Below are 20,963 nucleotides of genomic sequence, written 5' to 3' on the forward strand. Positions count from 1 at the left end.
TAAGGTAGTTTGTGAATTTTGTGGAGTTGATCTTTTATGACTATTTAGGACATTTTATTAAGGCGGGGTTGTTTAGGGTAGTTTATGTGCTAGCTTTTAAAACGATTGACCAAATGGGTGGTGGCACGGATTGTGCAAAATGATATCGTATACATGTAGTTTGGGATTGTAAAAGTTATTATGTATTTAAACACTTGGACATATATTTTAGGATGTATTTATAAATATATTGCTTTTATGATATTGTTTTGTATTGGTTTTTGCATATATAGCTTTAAATTCTTTGGCCAGACTCAATTTTTTACAAGCTGGACAAACCAAAATAAAACAATAAGGATAGCTAATTATGTTTAATCTTAGTTCGACCATATAAGCAAGTTGTGCCAATTATAAAGCTTAGTTCCAATTGAACCTGAATCCTTTGCCTATGGTTATAAATGAAAGGGTTTGTAGGTTGAAATAAATATAAGATGATCATAAGAAGCTGGTAATTGTATATATTTGATATCAATTTGGTACAAGGATACTAACATATACTATCATCTTAATCAACTTCAGTACACATAACATAACAGAGTACGACTAATCAACTTCATCAAACAGACTCATTTAACTTCATCCCTTATTTACATTCTCCCTTTAGCATCATTATATGCATAGCCCACAATGCACATACAAAGAATTTAACATAAACTATTTTCCTCAATTTATAATTTATCTTCCTCCAACTTTGAAATATCTTTTAATAGTCTAGGTATCACCCTTGTTAAATGCTGACATATTAGTGGATCATACCATTTAAAGAATCCACATCATTTTGTCATATTTTTCTGCAAATATAACTGAAAAAACATAACAAATAGTTACTAAGTAATAAAAATTATAAAATTGAGGAAGAAACGAAATGTGCTGCTGCATAATGATCTCAAAATTGAAATTAAGATTCTTCCAAAATCTATTTCAGCTAAAATTGACATTTAAATACAAGAAGATAAAAGATGCAATATTTTTAAAATTAAGTTCAATCCTCGCTCTCCTTGTGTTCTCTTCTATCTATATGTTTTCTCTTTATTTTCATCTATATATATTAAAATGCTTACAGATTTTTTAAATATTTTTTTATAAATGCTCAAAATTAAATATACCTTATATTGTGGACCCCCATAAAATTTCCTTCATGGGTTAATATTAGTCCATGAGGTTCTTTCCACAACTAGCATTCTACAATGGCAGAAAATTTGCTCTATCAATTTTTTGTTAATATTCTTCTGTTTTTCTTCATTCATGGTCTTCATTAATGTCTCCACGTGGTACTTTCTTCTGCAAGTTGAGCTGTGATGAAGAAATTCTTCGTTAATGTTCTCGAACCTTATTGTCTCTTTTTCACATTCGCTCCTCCTCTTTTTATAAATTCACTTTCAACTCTCATGAGCAAACCCTAAACCCTCAAAATCGAGCCCTAATTTCTAAATTAAGGCCTATAAAATTACATGATTTAATTTGCTTGATAAGAATGTACATGACATGTAATCATTCCATTATACATTTTTAATAGACGAATCAACGATGCAAGTAAACTGGAAGTTTGAGATGCAAATTGTTAGAAAAAATAGTTTAAGATGCAATGTGCCAATCTCAACAAAGTTAGAGGTATATACATGCCAATATTCCAAATATTAATCTAAATAATTAAAAGAATATGCAAAAAATAACTGTGCTGCCATTTGGTAATATAACTAGCTTTGATTTTATTTTATTTTATTTTTTTCATTCATTCAAGTTTATAATTATTTAAAATATATATGAAACTACAACTATCATTAACCAACATTTAATTACCAAATTATACACAATTAAGTTGAAAAAAATAGAAACTAAAAACGATTAAAAAAAAAAACCAGAACTAAAAACTAATCATATTACCAAATGATACCATATATCTCTAGGTTTGACCCAATAATAAAATCATTGAAAATACACCTCTAAATCCAAATTCGATTATGCTGTAACACCCCGTCCCAAATCACACCGGAATCCGTGCACGTTGACCGTTGACCGTTGACCGAAGGGGTCAAAAGTTGACTTTTTGACTCGGTGGGAATTTCGAGATGACTAGGGTACCGTGGCGAAGTGCACGATACCACGAGTTCGTAGACTGGTAGCACGTCGAAAACGGAGCTACGGTTTGAAAGTTATGGACGAAACAAGTTGCGGTCCAAACTGTCCAAGGGGTGCCGGAGTTGACTTTTTGTTTATGGGGAATTGAGCTTTGACTCATGCATGGTTGTGAAGTGCTCGTCGATACGAGTTCACAGACTAGCGGCACGCTCAAAACGGACATCCGGTTAAAAAGTTATGGACGTTTGAAGTTTACCGGATACCGTATTATTTTAATGTTTTTTTTGGGTCGGTGAACAGTGAAACGCCACGTGTCAGTTTCTGATTGGTCCACGTGGCATGAACAGTGTCACGCAGGGTTTTAATTTTGAAAAACTCTCGGGGAAGAGAGAGAAAGAGAGAGAAGAGAGAGAAAGAGAGAGAGGAGAGAGAAAGAGAGAGAGAGAGCCACCGCCGGCCACCGGATTTTGCCACTGTTCCGGCCGAGTTACTGTACACACGCCGGACAGAAAGCTTGCCCACCTCATTTCCGGCAAAACCTCCAAGTTTCACGGTGAACGGCCGCCGGACGCGCCCGGATCGGACGTCCGAAGTTTGGCGGCGATTTTTCCCCTCCACCGCCGGCCACCGCGAATCGGCACTGTTCCGGCCATTTTCCGGCCACACGCGCCTGACAGCCTTGATCCTCTCCTCAAGTCCGGCCTACCCACCAAAAATCACGGCCATCGGACCACCGACGCGCCGGGATCGGAGCGTTTTCCGGCGAGGGGTCGAAAATCTTCAAACGGTGATTTCTCCGCCGTCCGACCTCCGTTTTGCTCACCGTCGGTCCCGTTGGATTGCTCTCCTCACGATCTACAAATCTGCAAAATTTCACAGCAAACGGCCACTGCCGGAAAATACTGTTCCGGTGACGGTTGCCGGTGACGTGGCGGCCCGCCGGAAAATACTGTTCCGGCGAGTACCCGAAAATTCCGGCCAGCTCCAGTCCGCAGTGTTCGACCTCCTGAACCCAAATCCGACTTCCGTTTCCGCCAATTCGCGACGGTTTGGGAGAATTGCGGAGCCGAAACTCGAAAACCTTTCCGGCGAGATTCCGACCCCGTCGGGTACGATCATCGGAAAGTAAGACCGAATCCGTGATCCTCATCACGCGAGCTTCGATTCGGTATATAACTCGTAACCCTTAGATGTCGCTTGGTGTTCGCTCCCCGGGTATCCATTTGGGAATTACCCGAATAAAATATTAATATTTTTGGTTTGTGCACTGTGGTTGTTTAGGTGCACGCGCGAGTAGTGGAGTGGATCCCGAGGAGGATCTTAGTTGATTTGCGCTCTCCAGGTGAGTGACCCACCTTCAAAAATTATTTTGGGCAATTAATTAAATTTAATTGGTATTTAATTTAGTATTTAATTACGCTCATGTGGTGTGGTTTAATTATGGTTTTAATGCGGTTTAATTTAATTTATTTGTTATGCATGAGCAAGGTATGTTTCGGTATTAATTTTACGTGGTTTCAAATGTGATTTCTCGGGCATAATTGGGTTAAATATTTTGTGAAAATAATTGGTTAAATTTTATAAATTATGCCCGCGGTATTTTTATTGTGGTTTGCTGTTATCGCTGTTTCGTACCGGGTGATTGGATAAAATATGTGGGATGGTGTTTTGTGAAATTTTGGTATACTTCCCACGGTGGTTTTTGGAAAAACGGTACGGTTGGTTGTTCATGTTTATTTTTAGACGCACTCATACAGTATTGGTGTTCTGGTGTATGGTGTATGGACACGTGGTTTAGCACGCGGTTATTATATGGTTTAGCGTGCGGTTATTACTTCACCCGTGAGTTGCCATTGGACCGTGGGCAGGCAAGGTTATTGTTGCGCACAGCCGCCCCCCTCCTTGGCCGGGTGATGGTTTTTAGCAGTCGGTACTGTCGGGACGCCGAAGTGACCACTGCAGGTTTCTCTCTTTAACCTCCCGCCAGTCGGTGCTCGGGACGCTGGGTATCGGAGGGCATCACCGGTATATGGTGTGGTGCGTCAGGTGTAATTGTCGGTGTAATTGCAAATAATGGTTTAAACCCCAAAGGTGTTCAAAATTTATTTATTATAATTTATTATATTTTTATTATATATTTGGGGTATGTATTTATTTAATTGTTGTTGTTAAATTATTTAATCCCTTGGTTTTTGGGAGGTATGCACATTGGGTTTTGCGAAAAGGTTTTAAAAAGGGAACATTTCAAACGGAGCGATTGGTGAGAGTTTTGAGGGAAATCATTATTTTCCAAAGGTTATTATTATTTATTATTAATTGTTGGTTAATTGTTATTATTTTATTATTATTATCAAAAGGTGTTCAGTAGTTCGGGTTACTCACGGAGATGATTAGCATCTCACACTCTTAAATTCCGTTCCCTTAGGTGCAAGTGGTGGTAGACGTTCTTCCGGAGCGAACCAAGTTTTCCGCTGCTGTTGTGTTTTGAGGAGTTTCTTTGTACTCTTTCATTTCAGTGTATTATTTCTTTTCAGCCTTGTTGTATTTCTGTTGTTTAGCACTTCTTAAAGCTCTGTATACTATTGGAATACTTCTGTTTTATTTATGCACTGGACTGTTGTTGCTTTGAGAAGTGTTGGAATTTGTGGAATCAGTTTGTAGTTTGTGGGAGGAATAAGGGGATGTTTTTAGAATTGTGTTTTCAGTACAGGTAAATTGTGGTAAGTAAATCCCTTAGGGGAGGCTCTGTCGGATTTTCCTTTGGAGGGTCCGGTAGGGTTTCCCTGGGATCAGGGCTGTCTAGGGTTCCGGGAAAGGAATGCTGGACGGGTCCTGACAGTTGGTATCAGAGCATAGGTTCTTGTAATCCTAAGGGACTGTGCATTGCTGTACAGCCCATCCGTAAATTCCTTCCTTTCGTAATCGTGCTTAAGTGTCCCTGTTTCTAAACTCTTGTTTGTTTCCTCATAATCTACTACGATGAGTCGGCGGGACACACGTAGGACTCGGGAACGCTCTGCTGAGAGTTCCGGAAGTCGTTCTAGCCTTAGAAATCTGGTCTCTCAACTAACTAGAGCCTTAAGGGGTTCAAGCTCTAGTAATCGATCTGTGGATCAAGCTCGACGTTTAGGAGCCGTGGAGTTCGATGGGAGCCAAGGCCCAGCAGCAGCCTTGAAGTGGCTATCCAGCATGGAGAAAATCTTGGAAGAGGAGATGCAGTGCCCCGATGAAGATATGGTGAGGATTTCTGGGTTCATGTTAGAGGGAGACGCCCGGAAGTGGTGGCAGATGGAGAAGACCCGCAGAAGGCATACGTGGGATCAGTTCAAGATTGCCTTCTCTACTGAGTTTTGTCCTCCTGCCTATCGTGAGGCAAGAAGGAGAGAGTTCGAGGAACTGCGACAGGGGAACATGACAGTGACCGAGTACGAGAGGAGATTCCGGGAACTATCAGAATTCTGCATGCACCTGATTCCTGACGATCACACGAAGAAGATGAGGTTCATAGATGGATTGAAAGAGAGCATCGGCTACACCCTTTCTGGATCAGTACATCCCACCTATCAGTCCGCCAGAGATGCAGCGCTCGAGCTAGAGAGACAGGAGGAGATACGCAGACCCTCAAGGCGCAGATCTTTCGAAGGTTCGTATAGCGGAGTACCTCAACAGGGGGCAACTAAAAGAAGCCATAGTTCAGGCTCAGACAATGATGGGTTAAGCCCACGAGGCAGATTCCAGAGGAGAGATAGTTATCGTATGCCCCAGCCAGCTCGCCATTCGATCAGTGTGGATACAAGCTCGTACCAGCAGTCACGCATTGGTTCTCTGCGGATTTGTCCACTTTGTAGGGGGAATCATTCTGGGCAGTGTCAGATGGATGGTTTATGCTTTCGGTGTGGGCAGCCAGGCCACATAAGGAGGGATTGCCCTTATGGTAGCGGCAGTGTGCTAGGAGCAGGTCGACGGACACAGCATACGGGAGTATTTCCAGGACAGAGTTCCCAGGGGAGTCAGCCAGTAGGAGTTTCTTCGGGATCAGTCCAGCCGTCTGCAGGATCGAGTCGAGGTAGAGGAAGGAGACCCCAGCAGACAAGTCAAGGCCGGGTGTTTGCTATGACGCAGCAGGGAGCCAGGACTACGCCCGACGATTTCACAGGTACTTTGATGATTTTTGGTAATGACACGTGTGTACTTATAGACCCGGGAGCAACACATTCGTTCATCTCAAGAGAGTCTGTCGTTCGGGTCGGTATGACCCCTACTCCTTTAGAATGTCTGCTAGAACTAGCCACTCCTGTAGGAGAATCCTTGTGGCCTAGCCAGTTAATCAAGGAATGTTTCTTCTGCATCGAAGATCAAGTGATGGAAGCGGATCTGATCCTGTTGGATCTATTCGGACTTGAAGTAAGTTTGGGCATGGATTGGTTGGTAAGGAACCACTTAGTCGAGGAAGCGACGTAGGAGCCCGAAGCGCAAGTGCGTGATCAGAACCCTTATCTGTTCTAGTGACGTGCGGAAATTTCGAGGACGAAATTTTTGTAAGGGGGGAAGGCTGTAACACCCCGTCCTAAATCACACCGGAATCCGTGCACGTTGACCGTTGACCGTTGACCGAAGGGGTCAAAAGTTGACTTTTTGACTCGGTGGGAATTTCGAGATGACTAGGGTACCGTGGCGAAGTGCACGATGCCACGAGTTCGTAGACTGGTAGCACGTCGAAAACGGAGCTACGGTTTGAAAGTTATGGACGAAACAAGTTGCGGTCCAAACTGTCCAAGGGGTGCCGGAGTTGACTTTTTGTTTATGGGGAATTGAGCTTTGACTCATGCATGGTTGTGAAGTGCTCGTCGATACGAGTTCACAGACTAGCGGCACGCTCAAAACGGACATCCGGTTAAAAAGTTATGGACGTTTGAAGTTTACCGGATACCGTATTATTTTAATGTTTTTTTTGGGTCGGTGAACAGTGAAACGCCACGTGTCAGTTTCTGATTGGTCCACGTGGCATGAACAGTGTCACGCAGGGTTTTAATTTTGAAAAACTCTCGGGGAAGAGAGAGAAAGAGAGAGAAGAGAGAGAAAGAGAGAGAGGAGAGAGAAAGAGAGAGAGAGAGCCACCGCCGGCCACCGGATTTTGCCACTGTTCCGGCCGAGTTACTGTACACACGCCGGACAGAAAGCTTGCCCACCTCATTTCCGGCAAAACCTCCAAGTTTCACGGTGAACGGCCGCCGGACGCGCCCGGATCGGACGTCCGAAGTTTGGCGGCGATTTTTCCCCTCCACCGCCGGCCACCGCGAATCGGCACTGTTCCGGCCATTTTCCGGCCACACGCGCCTGACAGCCTTGATCCTCTCCTCAAGTCCGGCCTACCCACCAAAAATCACGGCCATCGGACCACCGACGCGCCGGGATCGGAGCGTTTTCCGGCGAGGGGTCGAAAATCTTCAAACGGTGATTTCTCCGCCGTCCGACCTCCGTTTTGCTCACCGTCGGTCCCGTTGGATTGCTCTCCTCACGATCTACAAATCTGCAAAATTTCACAGCAAACGGCCACTGCCGGAAAATACTGTTCCGGTGACGGTTGCCGGTGACGTGGCGGCCCGCCGGAAAATACTGTTCCGGCGAGTACCCGAAAATTCCGGCCAGCTCCAGTCCGCAGTGTTCGACCTCCTGAACCCAAATCCGACTTCCGTTTCCGCCAATTCGCGACGGTTTGGGAGAATTGCGGAGCCGAAACTCGAAAACCTTTCCGGCGAGATTCCGACCCCGTCGGGTACGATCATCGGAAAGTAAGACCGAATCCGTGATCCTCATCACGCGAGCTTCGATTCGGTATATAACTCGTAACCCTTAGATGTCGCTTGGTGTTCGCTCCCCGGGTATCCATTTGGGAATTACCCGAATAAAATATTAATATTTTTGGTTTGTGCACTGTGGTTGTTTAGGTGCACGCGCGAGTAGTGGAGTGGATCCCGAGGAGGATCTTAGTTGATTTGCGCTCTCCAGGTGAGTGACCCACCTTCAAAAATTATTTTGGGCAATTAATTAAATTTAATTGGTATTTAATTTAGTATTTAATTACGCTCATGTGGTGTGGTTTAATTATGGTTTTAATGCGGTTTAATTTAATTTATTTGTTATGCATGAGCAAGGTATGTTTCGGTATTAATTTTACGTGGTTTCAAATGTGATTTCTCGGGCATAATTGGGTTAAATATTTTGTGAAAATAATTGGTTAAATTTTATAAATTATGCCCGCGGTATTTTTATTGTGGTTTGCTGTTATCGCTGTTTCGTACCGGGTGATTGGATAAAATATGTGGGATGGTGTTTTGTGAAATTTTGGTATACTTCCCACGGTGGTTTTTGGAAAAACGGTACGGTTGGTTGTTCATGTTTATTTTTAGACGCACTCATACAGTATTGGTGTTCTGGTGTATGGTGTATGGACACGTGGTTTAGCACGCGGTTATTATATGGTTTAGCGTGCGGTTATTACTTCACCCGTGAGTTGCCATTGGACCGTGGGCAGGCAAGGTTATTGTTGCGCACAGCCGCCCCCCTCCTTGGCCGGGTGATGGTTTTTAGCAGTCGGTACTGTCGGGACGCCGAAGTGACCACTGCAGGTTTCTCTCTTTAACCTCCCGCCAGTCGGTGCTCGGGACGCTGGGTATCGGAGGGCATCACCGGTATATGGTGTGGTGCGTCAGGTGTAATTGTCGGTGTAATTGCAAATAATGGTTTAAACCCCAAAGGTGTTCAAAATTTATTTATTATAATTTATTATATTTTTATTATATATTTGGGGTATGTATTTATTTAATTGTTGTTGTTAAATTATTTAATCCCTTGGTTTTTGGGAGGTATGCACATTGGGTTTTGCGAAAAGGTTTTAAAAAGGGAACATTTCAAACGGAGCGATTGGTGAGAGTTTTGAGGGAAATCATTATTTTCCAAAGGTTATTATTATTTATTATTAATTGTTGGTTAATTGTTATTATTTTATTATTATTATCAAAAGGTGTTCAGTAGTTCGGGTTACTCACGGAGATGATTAGCATCTCACACTCTTAAATTCCGTTCCCTTAGGTGCAAGTGGTGGTAGACGTTCTTCCGGAGCGAACCAAGTTTTCCGCTGCTGTTGTGTTTTGAGGAGTTTCTTTGTACTCTTTCATTTCAGTGTATTATTTCTTTTCAGCCTTGTTGTATTTCTGTTGTTTAGCACTTCTTAAAGCTCTGTATACTATTGGAATACTTCTGTTTTATTTATGCACTGGACTGTTGTTGCTTTGAGAAGTGTTGGAATTTGTGGAATCAGTTTGTAGTTTGTGGGAGGAATAAGGGGATGTTTTTAGAATTGTGTTTTCAGTACAGGTAAATTGTGGTAAGTAAATCCCTTAGGGGAGGCTCTGTCGGATTTTCCTTTGGAGGGTCCGGTAGGGTTTCCCTGGGATCAGGGCTGTCTAGGGTTCCGGGAAAGGAATGCTGGACGGGTCCTGACAATGCCTTCAATGAAATTCTCAATATATAGTTAAAATATATACCGCAATTTATAATTTAAAAAAAAAAAAAAAGAGGGAGAGAGAGAGAGAGAGAGAGAGAGAGAGAGAAAGAGTTGAGCATACATGTAGGGGTGGACATGGACTGGATTGGTTCGGTTTTGGACCGAAATACAATCCAATCCATATATATCGGTTTTTTTAATTTACAATCCAAACCAAACCATTAAAGCATTAAATCCAAACCAAACCAAATCATTTATGATCGGTTTGGTTTGAATTGGTTGATTGGTTTAAAACTTACTATATAAATATATAATACAAATAAAAAAAATTTCAAATTTAAAATATAAATAATAAATTATAATTATCCAAACATAAAATACAATTAGAATAATACAACATAGTCTACAATGGAAAATAAAGAAGAAAATGTAGCAAATGATACACATCATGCACTTTTTAAATACCAAACGTTAATGTCATCATCTCACTCCTATAAAATCAAATTAAAATTGTTAAAACAAATAATGTAAAATAATACATTCGTCAAAATTCATTCACTCAAGAATCAATGCATAATTCCTTTTTTTTTTTAACTTTAAAATTTTGGTAAATCATAAGTCAATCAACGTTGACAGATTTACTAATTTTAGTTGATTCTGTAAGCTTTACAAAAATCAAAACAATAAAATTAGCAATAAATTATATTTAAACATTTATATATATATATATATATATAAGTAACAATTGGATACAATATATGTAGATATATATATATATATATGATGGGAATGTAAATATATATATATATATATTATGGTGATAGTGATGGACTGGTGGCAGGCGGTAACAAAGGTAAATGTTTAGTTTAGGATTATAATTTACAATTTGATTTGTGATTTGGGATATGGGAATGTAAAAGGGAAAAATATATATATATATATATATATATATTAAAAATCAATATATAAAAATGGAAAAAAATTTAAAAATTAATACATAAAAATGAAAAAAAAAATACTAAAATTAATATATAAAAATGAAAAAAATAAAAAATATATAATTTTTTATTATATAATATATTATTTGGATTGGATTGGATTGGATTGGATTTATATTTCCAATCCATAACCAATCCAATCCATACAATTTATAATATTTTGAACCCAATCCAATCCAATTGATGTAAAAATCCAATCCAAACCGTTAAAAATGGATTGGATTGGACAGGTTGAACGAGTTGGATTAGATTTTGCCCACCCCTACATACATGTAGTCAAATAATACAAAAAAAAATTTACCTTAAAGGATTTCAGTTTTATTGAGGTATAAGCTGTTGGTGGCTAAAAGAATGAAGATGCACACTGCCTTTACGTTTTCTCCATGATGGATGAAGGTGAAATTTTGCGGTCATGTTAAATGCGGACCAAACGTTTCCTAGCCATAACGAGGTTGGTTTTCACCATCCACGGTGAATGAAGGAAAACTCGATGAGTTCAAGGCTATATTTGGAACTCGAACAACTGTTGCCGGCAAAAATAAAATTAAAAAAAATTAGGAAAATTGGTTCATTAGGTAGGAAGCTTTTTTTTTTTTTTTTTTTTTTTTTGCCCCTTTCTTTATATATATATATATATATATATATATATATATATATATATATATATATATATATATATATTTTTTTTTTAATGTGGAGACGTAACTATGTAGGAAGCTTTTTGACTATCACGATACAACCCAATTATTTATACTGGATCATTCATTAATACTACAACAGGAAACGTCCAATCTCGAGGAGGCCAAGGGAGTTGAATCTTCAACGTTTTAGGATAATACCTACTACAGCACTTAGGGGACATCAAAGCTCGAACATATATTGCCAGGTTGTTTTTGCATAAATTAGATTCATATACAAACATACAAACACAACACAGAATTTCTTTAAACTCTGATCACAGTTGGTGAAGAGTCTGGCTGGCCCACCGATGAAGACTTCGAAACTTCCATTATTACGGGAGCTTGTTCCAAGCAGCTTTGAGTATCATCACTGATTATTCCAAATGTCATCTTCTCTACTTCTTCTTGGGTATAGATGTGGATCTTTGAGACAACGTTACAAAATTCACTGACCATAACAAACATTACAATCAATAATTGGAAAAAATAACGGTTGGGATTACTTTCAACGATCTTCTGAAACTTTTTACCCAAAAAAAAAAAAAAAAAAGAAGGATCTTCTGAGATTAAACAAGTGGTTTTGAACCATATTTTGCATAATGTATGCATGCAGCTATTATCATGATGAAGTAGAAAACGATAAAAGATCCAGTCAATAAGAGAGACTTACTGCCATGGATCATCACCAACAACCATTACATCATTCTCGCTGTCGGTGTACAAGATCCGCCATCCTTTCTCAGGATCTTCCAGTAGGCCTTCCATGCTAAATAGTCGCTCTAGTTCGCTCAGCAGGTCACTGTAGCCATTCAATCTTGAGAGGTCAATAGCTCTTCCCACTAAGCTGCCTTGCTTGTGAACCTTTCAATGATCATGTCTGACATCAGTTCAGCAAAGTCAAAAAAAGTGAAAATTGTAATTCAATTAGGCTGCTATTACAGCTTACCTTTGTACAGCTCCTCTTACTGGAATTCTGAGAGTTTGGAGTTGAAGTTTCCCCAGTCAAGGAAAACCCAAAAAGTTTACAACCAGTCGCAGTCCCGGTAAAACCATCGTCTTTTGAATTCCTTAGATTTGTTCCTACAGTGGGACGAGCAGATATACTCTCCTGTGGCTTATGCTCATTTGGTATATTTGATCTTCCAGCTCCATTCCTCATAACCCCAGTCTGAATAGAATATGGGTTAGTTTTGACATTCTCTCCCGGGAAGTTGGTAGCACTAGTGTGCATTGCTGGATTTTGGCCAGGTTTGTGACTGTCACCATAGGGAAAGTACATGTTTTGAAGTGACTCTGATGCTAGAGGGAAAAAATTGGGCTTGGATGCTTGATATGTGTTGAAAGATGTGCAACCAAGATTGGGTTTTCCCCAAGCTCCCAGGCTGAAATCAGCTTTTCCTGTCAGGGACCTCAATGGGCATATTTCTTGACCTTGCAAGACCTTCGGAAACCTACTGCTTTCCGCAAAGCCAGGGTAGGTGGTTGGGTGGGCCCTTATAAACTCGCCAATAGCAGCCTTCTGCGTTGTATTTGGTGCCAGACTCTGATGTGCTGGAGTATGCATATCAAATTCCAGCCGGTGGTTTACACTATCACAACCATAGAGGGGTGATATGAAACCTATATTTTCTTGACCTTGCAAGACCTTAGAGGATCTGACTGACTCCTCAAAGTCCAAAAACCCACCCCCTCCTGCTGCAAGAAAAATATATCATTAAAGATGCATGAGTTGAAGAGTATGATGAACAAGTCACTTTTAAGTATCTCAATGGAAAGTGTTCTACCGGTTACAGGGTTGTTGGGCAGGTTTGCCTGCACACTTGTCCGCAGTTTCTTCAGTCTTGGGGATGACTGAATGCTAAACGGTGGGAGAGAAACAGAGGGATCTATCTCCCACGAAGACACTCGTTCTTGACGATCATTCCCAATATCTTCATCCCACCTGACCTGTTAGATGTTACAACACTGGTGTAACTATATCTTATAATTGGACGATGAGATAAGAAGTTGGTTTCTCACTTAGACATTTCATTTCATAAAGGAAATATACAGGAAGTACAAAAAAAGAATATTTTGAATATGACGGAGCAGTGTCCATTTATGGGATTCAGTAAGGCCTTCATATAACTAATCGTTCTAAGACCAAAAAGCTAACCCATTTGGATAAACAAGAACAATCTGTTGAATCACCATCTATCTAAAAGCTCGAGCTTGTAGGAAGTGGAACCAAATATGCATATCAAACCTAGTTTCCAATTCTTCAATACTAACCTTACAGGTAAGCTCATTAAATAGGGGAAGAAATTGGGTGTAATAGGAAGTGGAACCAAATATGCATATCAAACATAGTTTCCAATTCTTCAATACTAGCCTGACATGTAAGCTCATTAAATAGGGGAAGAAATTGGGCTTTACACTCGTGAAACAATTAGTTACCACACATTCAATGCAAATTCAAATGGGGTTACCAAGATTCAAACTCAAGACCTCACCAAGTTACAATACTCCGCCTAATGCCCATTAACAGAGAGAAGAAATCAGACCTTAGACTTGTCAAATAATTAGTTAACACAAATTCAATGCAAAATTAAATGGGTGTACCAAGATTGAAACTCAAGGCCTCACGGTCACCAATGCTCTTATACCTTGAATCGCTACGTATACCAAAAGCTTAAGCTTGAGCCTGAAGAATGTGGGTCCAACCATATATCTAATGTATATTCCAACAATTTAATACAATCAAAACCCAAAAATTTTAGGCCTCCGAAAATTATTTTGTGAATTATGAAAAATGAAAGGTGCAAACAAAAAATGGAGAAAGCAAAGATGATATGAGAATCTTATCCATTTATTGTGAAAGATATCAAACAAAAAATCATTTTAAGAAAATTCCAGAATAGCACAAATATCAAGAAAAACAATGCATAAAATAGAATATCTCTAAAATGTGAAAGGAGAAATTAAAATTTGCACCATCAAGCATCTCCATTTAGAGTTTGGCCACCTATAGGGATCCAAGTCACCAATTCCAGTGACTACACCACTGCATCTGCAAAAGCAGACCTAAGTTATACCTTATGAGAAAAATAATTATGTAACCCATAGAGCCAACGTATAAAAACCTTCTTTCTGGCGAATCTTCCATGTCAAATCTCATTTTGAATCTTGTCCCAATGGTCACTGGATTTGTAACACTTTTAATATATTTTTGGTAGGGAATGACAAACTCCGCATGACTTGCCCTGCATTTCAGGATTATTGAATAAGTTAGAATAAGATTCTTTCACAAGCATAAGTCTTGCTAAGCATGTTATTTCATATCTCCAAGAAAAATATTGAAATAAAACTTAGACATTGTAGATAGATGCATGTCACAGGTGAAAAAGCTCTTAGGAACTTGATGGAAAAAGCTTGAAATAACATGATGGTTGTAAAAACTCTCTTTAATTGAGTTAATCTCGTAGACAGGGGAAAAATGGAAAATGAATTCAATTATAAGAATGGTGAACTAATCTCTGCAATGATAAGGCTCTAAGTACTTTTGACAATTTTATAAACCTATGCAACTATATCTCACAACCTTTCACTAGTACATACATATATGTATTTGCATTCGCTTTTCCTATGTGCTCCAAATGATTTAAACCTCAACGAATGAATTGTTTTTCCACCCTCATAGATAGTTCATGCTCTCCAACACTATTAAATAACATCACTCAGTATTGTAGAATATGGATCCAATGTTCATGATTTAACTGTTCCCCTTTCTATATACAATGCGAAACATACACAACACTTCTATAAAGGGAAAGCTATTGTAAATCATTTAGACCCCCTACCATCCTGCTGCTCTGTTATTCACATTAATTTTATAAAACCTAAGAGTCCCTAAAAGCAAATATTGAACAGACTGTATCCTGTCTGGTCTTGGTTGTGTTCTCAAATAGGTAACCTTGTTGAAGACATCAAACTCACTCAGGATCTGATTTACTCAAATCAAGTCCATGCCACCAAGTCTTCACATAAATGAACATGAAATACTATTTTCTTTCCTAAAACACGTATTGCAGGTTTCACCATATCAGGACATAGAAGAATCAATAACATACGTCACCTAGGTATGTGCAGACTTCTACAGATAATAAGTCTTAAATTGAGATATAGACATTCCTCCCTTTCCCTTCTACAAATTTTTATATTCAAACAGATTGCCCAAAAAAAACAAAGTAAAAAATACATAGCATATCATTATCAATTTTATGATTGTATTGCCGTAAACACTCATTTGTTATAATGAAATTTGGGAAGCATATCCTATTATTTCTTAAATGTTTAGTCCACAATACTAAACAAGCTTGTTTCTTGTCGCAAGTGCTAAAGGTGCTATATCCCACTTAGAGTTTTAGATTTAAATTCAAATAATAACTGATAAAAAAACCATTTCATAAGATATATAGATGTACAGTCTCGCTCCAGTGGGGATGTAAGTTGAGAACATCATGAGGATGCACATCCAACAATGTTGAGGACATTGTGAAGTTTGCGAGATGTGCATCCTAACAATGTCCTCAACTTAGCATCCTCACCTAAGTTTGGTAGTATATATATATATATATATATATATATACATTTATATATATCAATTTCAGAGGCATCTCTAGTTAGAATCTACGTTCTTTTACTGAGTTAAATTATCATTGTAAGACAATAAGTACTGCAAGCACTTGAGGAGAGTAAATTTCTATTCCTGAAACTAACGTTATTCCAGTTTTAAAATCATCACAAGAATCCACTTTAAAACCAAAGGATTCATAGATTTTGCAAGTTTAACTCAACTCTTAGTTGTCTAAACCTCTTCTAAAAATTCTAAAATGTGCTTTCTTTTCAGTTTTGAATATTTTCTTTGCATCATTCACACGTTTAGTATCATAGTGGGTTCCTTTAATACACATCGCTTTCCTTACTTGCTTTCAGACGTCTTAGGAAATGTTTGGTTCATACCAAAGTTGGTGGAAATCTGAGATTCTTGGAGAAAGTATAGTTCTTATGAGTGGAAAACGTGGGCCTACCAATAATTAATTCTCAATAGGTGGGAAAGTTGGATGGAAAGGGGTTAATTCTCAAGGTTCCTAAAAAATTGGTTAGACATTTTTAATGACTATTTTACCCTTGTTTTTAAAACACAATTTTTAATTACATTTAAATCATATGTTTTCCTATTACCAAACGAGAGAGGAAAACTAATTACAATTAAATAATGTATTCTAGTTCCTAGAAAACATTTTCCATCAAAACTTTAGCATAAATCAAAAGGAAGTATTTCTCAAGAACCTTTGTTTTCCATTTCAAGTGCTAACATCATGCAGTAGTGCTACAAGTACAAAATGTTCACCAAAATCTTTTACCAAATGACACGTGTCAATATATTACTGGTTAATATACTCATATGACCTAAATATGGATAAATGAAATTTTTTAGTGGATAAATAAATAAAAAATAATAATTAAATATTACCACATCATTTGGTAAACAAATTTGATGAATGTTTTGATAATTCTCGCACTATTGAATACAATAAATCTAAAACTATTACCAGGTACAAAACATTGAAATTGTATTAAGGCATCAAATACTAATACAAAACTCTAGGGAACTCTAATAGGGAAAGTGTGGGTATCAAAAAGCATAGTATCTAAAAATATTACAATGGTCAAAAGAGGAAACAAAATGTGCAATAATTTTAAATACTAATTTGAAGCAAAAAATGTATAAATTGAGAAAAATGGAACGTAATCATGAATAAGAATAGTATCGATGCCAACATACAGGAAATTGAAGTGAATACAAAACGTGTATAGCAAAGCATAACAGAGCCACTGGTAGTACCTTGGACTGTAGAAAACATGAAACATGCTCTTGGTAGATATTGCATTAGCCACTAGAGATAGAACGCTTGGATAAGAATTCTGGTTGCCAACAATAGAATCAGGAAGACCATTCCTTGGTCTAACAGCTCTTCTAATTCCCAACCTTAGCTCTCCATTTTCACCCCTGCAGTGACCATTAAATGAATTGAAATCTTAACCAGAGAATGTTGCGAAAAAGAATAATCAAGGATAGTTGGGGAAATGGATATTACATTCTTTAGACACTCTTTTGAAATATTTTCATTTTGCTCATTTTAATCAGTAATCTTTTTGTCATTCAATTTGATGGAAGATGAAAGTTGTCACATGGATGTAAATATTTTTGGGTGTTCAAAATATTAAGTATCTTCTTTCTTCTATAAGAACGACACTTGTTAAGACAATCAATTTCTATATAAGGCAAAGAACCACATTTTGTATTCTTGGTAATACCAATAATTTCTAGTTGGCAGGACATGTTTATAGAAAAAAGTATTAACATCATATTTAATTTCTTATTTAGTTAATCCTTAAATGTATAGGATGGAACCATGATTTCAGCTTGGATTAAGAAACAAAATGAATGACTACTCTGTGATGTCCAATTGACAGTAAAAGATCCTGTATATTGGACATCAATACCTCAAAAAGAGCACTGCATCTCCTGAAACAAGATTCTTTTGGCTAACAAAAATGCTCCATCCTGTAGTGAGCAGATGTCTCCTTGGCTGACCTGACAAGTATTATACACTGAGTTTAGCATATTTTCATCAATGAAACCACACTGCAGAATTTAACAGAGATAACCTCTATAAATATGTCGAAACCTCCACTCCACCCCATGCAGATCTTTTGCAACAAGCTCTTGAGAGGGCCTCTGTTGCTTATAATCCTGAAAACAAGGCAATTCTATTGAATTGACATGGTACTCCTGGACTAGGACAAATATATTAATTCACCTTATAACAGACAGATAAAATTATAGCATTAAATCTCACCAGTGGAGGGAAACAATCTTCAGCAGCTCTGCGAGGTACGGAGAACCCTCCATGGGTACTGGTATCAGAAGCGGTAAGTGTTTTGCAAAACATGTGAGGGGTTGATTTCGTAGGTGATCCTCCACTCCCCTCATCAACTCCCAACTCTTCAAGCTCTTTGCCTTCTAATTTCATTCCTACCAACTATATATATAAACAGAATAAAACATCTCCTTAATTTCATGACCATCATCCCAATCACGATTAGAGGAAGAAGACTAAAATCTTTTCAACTGCCATTTGAATAAAGTAAGATTCTTACAGGAAATTATGTCCAAAGCAACAAGCGAACCTAAGAAACATGCTATGTAGCCTCCCTCCCAACCTAGTACCAAGAAAAGGATTTTTCTCGGTGTTTTTTAATCTTATTTCTTTTATTAATCCAGTTTGCTCAAAACCAAGATGACAAAGCCAGGAAGCTTCAACAAGAATTAACAGTCTTACCTCTGGTTGAGGCAGTAAAGTAACATGCGTGTAGACCTCATCATTCTCCTTATTAGCCTGTCTCAGAAATTCAAGAGAAAACAAAATTTCATAACCAAAATAAAATAAAGGGAAAAAAAAAATTAATTGAGTGGTAAATGTAGGAACTTTATATTAAAGAAGGCACAAGCAATTCAAGTTAAAAGAGTCAGAGCTGGTACTCACGAGTAGTTGGACATTAACGACCTTGCAGAAGATCTGTGGTTGGAGATCAAAAGTGGGCATCTCCATGGGTGAGAAGGGAGATGATGAAGCAACCTGTTCTAAGTGGCCTTGTGGAAAATACACAACCACATTCCCTTTCTTGGGCAGTGAGGTAAGAGGGCCAGCACAGGCATGCCACAGCTCCAAGTAAATTGAAGAAGAAACAGGAGCCGAAGATGAATTTGAAGAACAAGAAGAAGTCGAAGAGGATAAACAACAAACACAACAGCCCTTGTCGCAGTCTCCATTACAAAATGCATTCTTCTCCTCCTCAGCCACTGCATGGTTCAGATCAATTTCCATGAACACCTGATATTGTTCCTATTAGTGTTGCACAACAGAAGTACAACCAAATAAACAATCCACCCAAACAAAAATAGCAATAATTTAAAATTTAATTAAAAAAGAAAAGTTGGGGATGAAAGTAATCAAGTGGAAAAAGAAGGGTACCCACAAAAGCGAGAAAATAAATAAATAAACTATAGAAAATTGGAAATGAGGTCAAATCATGGTAAGGAGTTCATATTTGAGGGGTGCCCACAAAAGCTAAAAACAGGAGAAGGCATAGTATAAAAAACAAGATTGACATGTTTGGAGGGAAGCCCAGCCAGGAGGCTAAAAGATGAGAAGGAAAAGAAAAGTGGGTATCAAATAATAACAAGAAATTCAAAGTATGATTCCTCCCCCATTTGCAGGTACTGAGTAGAGGGAGCAGAAGCAACAGACACAGACAATTGCATAGGAAGCACAGAAATAAAAGGCAAAAAAAGCCAATGTGGTGGTGGCTTTTGGACTTGGACTGTTAGAGAGAGAGAGAGAGAGAGATATAAAAGATAGAGAGAGAGAGAAGAGAGCGAGAGAGACTGTGTTGGGTGGGGGGGACAGGCTAAGACAGTACATAACCCACACTCCCCCACCACCCTCACCCTTCTCTCCCTTTGCTTTGCCTTAGCTTTATCTTTTTCTTTTTAATTAGTAATTTCATTCACTGTGTGAGTGAGGCCCTCCACCAAGACAAAATAGGAGTTTTTCATTCAATGCAACATATAATAAATTTCTTAACAAAAATAATGTATTTCATTCTTCTCCCAATAAAACAAAAAATATTAACTCTTTCCACTTCCAACAATATGATTTAAACTCCTATAAAACCCGAATATACATTTAAATCATTAAAAAATAAATAAAATAAAATAAAATAAAAAATTAAAGAAGAAAAAAGTAAATGCTTTATGATTTTATTTTATATCAATCAAAAGAGGAAAGAAAAAAAAAGGAAAGGAAAGCATATGATCTACATGTGTAATAAGGGTCTAAATGGTCCAAGAAATTGACCAGATTAGGGATCATCTTTTTCAGTTTATGTCTTATGCAGCTGAGGATTTAGAGATATCAGAGCAGACAGAGAAAGGAACAGAGGTTCATAAATTAACGGGGAAAGAAAACGGAAGAGAAAGAGAGAGAGAGAGAGAGAGAGAGAGAGAGAGAAATGGAGAGTGTTGTCAATGTAATAGGGGGCCCTGGGGAGTGTTTGGCAGCAACTATCGTGGGCGTGTTGTTAGTTGTTGGGACTCAGTGACTCAGAGCCCCCAGCAGTCCACCCTTTTGTATCTCAAGTCTCATCACTCTTTGTTCTTTTATATTTTTACACAGATGCCTTTCCACTCGACTTTTCTGCGTGTGACATCCACGCTTTTATTACAGAATTCTTATGCCACTTGATGTTTATTTTTATTTGAGATACTTACATTTAATTTGGTATTACTACAGTTTCTTAAAAAATCAGTTTAATTGTATTTCAATTTTAGTTTTATAGTTTAAAAAATATTATTCTATAATTATTATACGATTCAAAATTAATATTTAGATATTTAATAGATAATAATATTTAATTATTATTGTATATAATGATTAAACAACACATTTTTTATTATTATCTATTTATTTGTAATATTATTTTTTATTATTATTATATGCTACACATGTTATAAAATATTTAGCATAATTTTCATTTTCATATCAACTATAG

At 38.0% G+C, this 20,963-nt stretch overlaps 1 protein-coding gene across 14 annotated transcripts; it reads right to left on the reverse strand.

Moving 5' to 3' along the window:
* Positions 1-11,331: 11,331 nt before the first annotated feature.
* Positions 11,332-20,416, reverse strand: LOC107416521 (auxin response factor 4). 14 transcript variants are annotated; one of them, XM_016025016.4, is made up of 13 exons: positions 20,270-20,416; positions 18,896-19,243; positions 18,692-18,748; positions 18,209-18,391; positions 18,018-18,102; positions 17,853-17,943; positions 17,191-17,355; positions 14,426-14,545; positions 14,277-14,352; positions 13,088-13,250; positions 12,250-12,995; positions 11,974-12,164; positions 11,332-11,751 (listed from the first exon to the last, which is right to left on the reverse strand). In XM_016025016.4, the coding sequence occupies exons 1-13, from the start codon at positions 20,282-20,284 to the stop codon at positions 11,568-11,570; spliced, it is 2,424 nt and encodes an 807-aa protein (XP_015880502.4). In that variant the 5' UTR covers positions 20,285-20,416; the 3' UTR covers positions 11,332-11,567. The 14 variants fall into 14 exon arrangements, with proteins under 14 accessions (XP_015880502.4, XP_024928576.3, XP_048324417.2 ...); XM_025072808.3 differs by having other exon boundaries at positions 12,250-12,998; XM_048468460.2 differs by having other exon boundaries at positions 18,896-19,212; positions 20,233-20,378.
* Positions 20,417-20,963: the final 547 nt, after the last annotated feature.

Source organism: Ziziphus jujuba, chromosome 10 (genome assembly GCF_031755915.1).
Source record: "Ziziphus jujuba cultivar Dongzao chromosome 10, ASM3175591v1".
NCBI classification, from domain to species: Eukaryota; Viridiplantae; Streptophyta; class Magnoliopsida; order Rosales; family Rhamnaceae; genus Ziziphus; species Ziziphus jujuba.